At 48.5% G+C, this 7,297-nt stretch overlaps 1 protein-coding gene across 3 annotated transcripts in view; it reads left to right on the forward strand.

Moving 5' to 3' along the window:
* The window catches only part of BCL11B (BCL11 transcription factor B), a 104,138-nt gene extending 97,203 nt beyond the window's left edge, over positions 1 to 6,935 (forward strand). For all 3 annotated transcript variants that reach the window (XM_032180171.2, XM_032180173.2, XM_032180175.2), the window contains one exon: positions 13 to 6,935. In XM_032180171.2, the coding sequence (XP_032036062.1) occupies positions 13 to 2,057 (2,045 nt within the window). In that variant the 3' untranslated portion in view covers positions 2,058 to 6,935. The remainder of the gene's footprint in view (positions 1 to 12) is intronic.
* Positions 6,936 to 7,297: the final 362 nt, after the last annotated feature.

Genomic DNA, 7,297 nt, shown 5'->3' on the forward strand with positions numbered 1-7,297 from the left:
GTGTTTCCCCAGGTAAAGATGAGCCTTCCAGCTACATTTGCACAACATGCAAGCAGCCCTTCAACAGCGCGTGGTTCCTGCTGCAGCACGCGCAGAACACGCACGGCTTCCGCATCTACCTGGAGCCTGGGCCGGCCAGCAGCTCGCTCACGCCGCGGCTCACCATCCCGCCACCGCTCGGGCCGGAGGCCGTGGCGCAGTCCCCGCTCATGAATTTCCTGGGCGACAGCAACCCCTTCAACCTGCTGCGCATGACGGGCCCTATCCTGCGGGACCACCCGGGCTTCGGCGAGGGCCGCCTGCCGGGCACGCCGCCTCTCTTCAGCCCCCCGCCGCGCCACCACCTGGACCCGCACCGCCTCAGTGCCGAGGAGATGGGGCTTGTCGCCCAGCACCCCAGTGCCTTCGACCGAGTCATGCGCCTGAACCCCATGGCCATCGACTCGCCCGCCATGGACTTCTCGCGGCGGCTCCGCGAGCTGGCGGGCAACAGCTCCACGCCGCCGCCCGTGTCCCCGGGCCGCGGCAACCCTATGCACCGGCTCCTGAACCCCTTCCAGCCCAGCCCCAAGTCCCCGTTCCTGAGCACGCCACCGCTGCCGCCCATGCCCCCTGGCGGCACGCCGCCCCCGCAGCCGCCGGCCAAGAGCAAGTCGTGCGAGTTCTGCGGCAAGACCTTCAAGTTCCAGAGCAATCTCATCGTGCACCGGCGCAGTCACACGGGCGAGAAGCCCTACAAGTGCCAGCTGTGCGACCACGCGTGCTCGCAGGCCAGCAAGCTCAAGCGCCACATGAAGACGCACATGCACAAGGCCGGCTCCCTGGCCGGCCGCTCCGACGACGGGCTCTCGGCCGCCAGCTCCCCCGAGCCCGGCACCAGCGAGCTGGCGGGCGAGGGCCTCAAGGCGGCCGACGGCGACTTCCGCCACCACGAGAGCGACCCGTCGCTGGGCCACGAGCCGGAGGAGGAGGACGAGGAGGAGGAGGAGGAGGAGGAAGAGCTGCTGCTGGAGAACGAGAGCCGGCCCGAGTCGAGCTTCAGCATGGACTCGGAGCTGAGCCGCAACCGCGAGAACGGCGGTGGTGGGGTGGCCGGGGTCCCGGGCGCGGGGGGCGGCGCGGCCAAGGCGCTGGCTGACGAGAAGGCGCTGGTGCTGGGCAAGGTCATGGAGAACGTGGGCCTAGGCGCGCTGCCGCAGTACGGCGAGCTCCTGGCCGACAAGCAGAAGCGCGGCGCCTTCCTGAAGCGTGCGGCGGGCGGCGGGGACGCGGGCGACGACGACGACGCGGGCGGCTGCGGGGACGCGGGTGCGGGCGGCGCGGTCAACGGGCGCGGGGGCGGCTTCGCGCCAGGCACCGAGCCCTTCCCCGGGCTCTTCCCGCGCAAGCCCGCGCCGCTGCCGAGCCCCGGGCTCAACAGCGCCGCCAAGCGCATCAAGGTGGAGAAGGACCTGGAACTGCCGCCCGCCGCGCTCATCCCGTCCGAGAACGTGTACTCGCAGTGGCTGGTGGGCTACGCGGCGTCGCGGCACTTCATGAAGGACCCCTTCCTGGGCTTCACGGACGCACGACAGTCGCCCTTCGCCACGTCGTCCGAGCACTCGTCCGAGAACGGCAGCCTGCGCTTCTCCACGCCGCCCGGGGACCTGCTGGACGGCGGTCTCTCGGGCCGCAGCGGCACGGCCAGCGGAGGCAGCACCCCGCACCTGGGCGGCCCTGGCCCCGGGCGGCCCAGCTCCAAGGAGGGCCGCCGCAGCGACACGTGCGAGTACTGCGGCAAGGTGTTCAAGAACTGCAGCAACCTGACGGTGCACCGGCGGAGCCACACCGGCGAGCGGCCTTACAAGTGCGAGCTGTGCAACTACGCGTGCGCGCAGAGCAGCAAGCTCACGCGCCACATGAAGACGCACGGGCAGATCGGCAAGGAGGTGTACCGCTGCGACATCTGCCAGATGCCCTTCAGCGTCTACAGCACCCTGGAGAAACACATGAAAAAGTGGCACGGCGAGCACTTGCTGACTAACGACGTCAAAATCGAGCAGGCCGAGAGGAGCTAAGCGCGCGGGCCCCGGCGCCCCGCACCTGTACAGTGGAACTGTTGCCAACCGAGAGAATGCTGACCTGACTTGCCTCCGTGTCACCGCCACCCCGCACCCCGCGTGTCCCCGGGGCCCAGGGGAGGCGGCACTCCAACCTAACCTGTGTCCGCGAAGTCCTATGGAAACCCGAGGGTTGATTAAGGCAGTACAAATTGTGGAGCCTTTTAACTGTGCAATAATTTCTGTATTTATTGGGTTTTGTAATTTTTTTGGCATGTGCAGGTACTTTTTATTATTATTTTTTCTGTTTGAATTCCTTTAAGAGATTTTGTTGGGTATCCATCCCTTCTTTATTTTTTTTTTTTTAAACCCAGTAGTAGCCTGAGCAATGACTCGCAATGTTAGAGGGGAAGCATATCTTTTAAATTATAATTTGGGGGGAGGGGTGGTGCTGCTTTTTTGAAATTTAAGCTAAGCATGTGTAATTTCTTGTGAAGAAGCCAACACTCAAATGACTTTTAAAGTTGTTTACTTTTTCATTCCTTCCTCTTTTTTTTGTCCTGAAATAAAAAGTGGCATGCAGTTTTTTTTTTTTTATTATTATTTTATTTCTTTTTGGTTTTTGTTTTTGGGGTGGGGGGTGTGGATGTACAGCGGATAACAATCTTTAAAGTAGCACTTTGTTTCAGAATTGGAATGGAGATGTAGCACTCATGTCGTCCCGAGTCAAGCGGCCTTTTCTGTGTTGATTTCGGCTTTCATATTACATAAGGGAAACCTTGAGTGGTGGTGCTGGGGGAGGCACCCCACAGACTCAGCACCGCCAGAAATAGGGTTTTGGAGGGCCCCTCTGGGAAATGGCCCGACAGCATTCTGAGGTTGTGCATGACCAGCAGATACCATCCTGTTGGTTTGCCCTGGGGTGCCATGGCTGCTATTCGCTGTAGATTAGGCTACATAAAATGGGCTGAGGGTACTTTTTTGGGGAGATGGGGTGACCTGCAGTGACACAGAAAGGAAGAAACTAGCGGTGTTCTTTTAGGCGTTTTCTGGCTTGACGGCTTCTCTCTTTTTTTTAATCACCCCCACCACATAAATCTCAAATCCTTTGTTGCTACAGGGGGTCATCGATCATTTCCCAAGCAGACGAATGCCCTAATTAATTGAAGTTAGTGTTCTCTCGTTTAATGCACACTGATGATATTGTAGGGATGGGTGGGGTGGGGATCTTGCAAATTTCTATTCTCTTTTACTGAAAAAGCAGGGGATGAGTTCCATCAGAAGGTGCCCAGCGCTACTTCCCAGGTTTTATTTTTTTCTGTCTCATTAGGTTGGAAGGTACTAAACATTGAACTGTTAAGATTAGACATTTGAATTCTGTTGACCCGCACTTTAAAGCTTTTGTTTGCATTTAAATTAAATGGCTTCTAAACAAGAAATTGCAGCATAGTCTTCTCTTTGGCCCAGAGGTGGGTTAAACTGTAAGGGACAGCTGAGATTGAGTGTCAGTGTTGCTAAGCGTGGCATTCACAATACTGGCACTATAAAGAACAAAATAAAATAATAATTTATAGGACAGTTTTTCTACTGCCATTCAATTTGATGTGAGTGCCTTGAAAACTGATCTTCCTATTTGAGTCTCTTGAGACAAATGCAAAACTTTTTTTTTTGAAATGAAAAGACTTTTTAAAAAAGTAAAACAAGAAAAGTACATTCTTTAGAAACTAACAAAGCCACATTTACTTTAAGTAAAAAAAAAAAAATTCTGGTTGAAGATAGAGGATATGAAATGCCATAAGACCCAATCAAATGAAGAAATAAACCCAGCACAACCTTGGACATCCATTAGCTGAATTATCCTCAGCCCCTTTTGTTTTTGGGACAACGCTGCTTAGATATGGAGTGGAGGTGATTTACTGCTGAATTAAAACTCAAGTGACACAAGTTACAAGTTGATATCGTTGAATGAAAAGCAAAACAAAAACAATTCAGGAACAACGGCTAATTTTTTCTAAAGTTAAATTTAGTGCACTCTGTCTTAAAAATACGTTTACAGTATTGGGTACATACAAGGGTAAAAAAAAATTGTGTGTATGTGTGTTGGAGCGATCTTTTTTTTTTCAAAGTTTGCTTAATAGGTTATACAAAAATGCCACAGTGGCCGCGTGTATATTGTTTTCTTTTGGTGACGGGGTTTTAGTATATATTATATATATTAAAATTTCTTGATTACTGTAAAAGTGGACCAGTATTTGTAATAATCGAGAATGCCTGGGCATTTTACAAAACAAGAAAAAAAATACCCTTTTCTTTTCCTTGAAAATGTTGCAGTAAAATTTAAATGGTGGGTCTATAAATTTGTTCTTGTCACAGTAACTGTAAAGTCGGAGTTTTAGTAAATTTTTTTCTGCCTTGGGTGTTGAATTTTTATTTCAAAAAAATGTATAGAAACTTGTATTTGGGGATTCAAAGGGGATTGCTACACCATGTAGAAAAAGTATGTAGAAAAAAAGTGCTTAATATTGTTATTGCTTTGCAGAAAAAAAAATCACATTTCTGACCTGTACTTATTTTTCTCTTCCCGCCTCCCTCTGGAATGGATATATTGGTTGGTTCATATGATGTAGGCACTTGCTGTATTTTTACTGGAGCTCGTAATTTTTTAACTGTAAGCTTGTCCTTTTAAAGGGATTTAATGTACCTTTTTGTTAGTGAATTTGGAAATAAAAAGAAAAAAAAAACAAAAACAAACAGGCTGCCATAATATATTTTTTTAATTTGGCAGGATAAAATATTGCAAAAAAAAAAAAAAACGTTTGTATGTTAAGTCCTATTGTACAGGAGAAAAAGGGTTGTTTGACAACCTTTGAGAAAAAGAAACAAAAGGAAGTAGTTAAATGCTTTGGTTCACAAATCATTTAGTTGTATATATTTTTTTGTCAGAATTGGCCTACACAGAGAACCGTTCGTGTTGGGCTTCTCTCTGAACGCCCCGAACCTTGCATCAAGGCTCCTTGGTGTGGCCACAGCAGACCGGATGGGAAATTCTTTATTTGTGTTGAGTGGAAAAAAATCAGTTTTTGTAAAGATGTCAGTAACATTCCACATCATCCTCCCTGTCTCTAAGAGGCCATCATCTCTAAGATGTCAGATGTAGAGGAGAGAGAGTGAGAGAACATCTCCCTTCTCTACCATCGCTTTTGTAGCGGTCACCACCACCACCTCTCCCGCCCTCACCAGCAGAAAGCAATGCAAATTGAGCTGCTTTAGTCCTTGAGAAATTGTGAAACAAACGCAAATATCATAAAAGGAGCTGGTGATTCAGCTGGGTCCAGGTGAAGTGACCTGCTGTTGAGACCGGTACAAATTGGATTTCAGGAAGGAGACTCCATCACAGCCAGGACCTTTCGTGCCATGGAGAGTGTTGGCCTCTTGTCTTTCTTCCCTGCTTTGCTGCTTTGCTCTCTGAAACCTACATTCCATCAGTTTCCGAATGCGAGGGCCTGGGATGAATTTGGTGCCTTTCCATATCTCGTTCTCTCTCCTTCCCCTGCGTTTCCTCTCCATCCTTCATCCTCCATTGGTCCTTTTTTTTTTTTTTCATTTTTTATTTAATTTCTTTTCTTTCTTCCTATCTGTTCCTCCCCTAATCCTCTTTTTTATTGTTATTTTTTTTTGTAAAGCCAAGTAGCTTTAAGATAAAGTGGTGGTCTTTTGGATGAGAGAATAATGCATTTTTAAATAAAATACCAATATCAGGAAGCCATTTTTTATTTCAGGAAATGTAAGAAACCATTATTTCAGGTTATGAAAGTATAACCAAGCATCCTTTTGGGCAATTCCTTACCAAATGCAGAAGCTTTTCTGTGCGATGCACTCTTTCCTCCTTGCCACTTACCTTTGCAAAGTTAAAAAAAAAAAGGGGGGAGGGAATGGGAGAGAAAGCTGAGATTTCAGTTTCCTACTGCAGTTTCCTACCTGCAGACCCAGGGGCTGCTGTTGCCTTTGGATGCCCCGTTGAGGTCCTAGAGTGCCTCCAGGGTGGTCCTCCTGTAGTCATAACAGCTAGCCAGTGCTCACCAGCTTACCAGATTGCCAGGACTAAGCCATCCCAAAGCACAAGCATTGTGTGTCTCTGTGACTGCAGAGGAGAGAGAATTTTGCTTCTGTTTTGTGTTTAAAAAACCAACACGGAAGCAGATGATCCCAAGAGAGAGGCCTCTAGCATGGGTGACCCAGCCGACCTCAGGCCGGTTTCCGCACTGCCACAACTTTGTTCAAAGTTGCCCCTAATTGGAACCCGCCACTTGCCATTAGAGGGTCTTTCATGGGGAGAGAAGGAGACTGAATTACTCTAAGCAAAATGTGAAAAGTAAGGAAATCAGCCTTTCATCCCGGTCCTAAGTAACCGTCAGCCGAAGGTCTTGTGGAACGCAGGCAAACCCGTGATTTTGGTGCTCCTTGTAACTCAGCCCTGCAAAGCAAAGTCCCATTGATTTAAGTTGTTTGCATTTGTACTGGCAAGGCAAAATATTTTTATTACCTTTTCTATTACTTATTGTATGAGCTTTTGTTGTTTACTTGGAGGTTTTGTCTTTTACTACAAGTTTGGAACTATTTATTATTGCTTGGTATTTGTGCTCTGTTTAAGAAACAGGCACTTTTTTTTATTATGGATAAAATGTTGAGATGACAGGAGGTCATTTCAATATGGCTTAGTAAAATATTTATTGTTCCTTTATTCTCTGTACAAGATTTTGGGCCTCTTTTTTTCCTTAATGTCACAATGTTGAGTTCAGCATGTGTCTGCCATTTCATTTGTACGCTTGTTCAAAACCAAGTTTGTTCTGGTTTCAAGTTATAAAAATAAATTGGACATTTAACTTGATCTCCAAACCTTGTCCTTTTCTGTGTCTTTTAAAGGTGGGGGATGGACAGCTTATTTCCAAGGGCGAATTGAAGGTCTTTCTCCATTTTCTTCCTGACTCAAATCTTTAAGCCCATCGAGAGGATGACAGGAAATCACAGCACGAGGGCCCTGTAGTTCTCTTAGCTCCTGTGCAGCAGTGTGATCTAGAACAGTGGTTCTCAGCCCAGTTGCACATGGGAATCTTCTGGGAGCTTTTAAGAATCTCAGGGCCCAGGAGACATCCCAGACCAATTCTGTCAGAATCTCTGGAGGCAGGTCCCAGTATCAGCATTTTTGAAAATGATCCAGGTGATTCTCCTATCCAACTGAGCTTGTGAACAAGTAGTTA

Source organism: Hylobates moloch, unplaced genomic scaffold, assembly GCF_009828535.3.
Source record: "Hylobates moloch isolate HMO894 unplaced genomic scaffold, HMol_V3 SCAFFOLD_16, whole genome shotgun sequence".
Classification (NCBI taxonomy): domain Eukaryota; kingdom Metazoa; phylum Chordata; class Mammalia; order Primates; family Hylobatidae; genus Hylobates; species Hylobates moloch.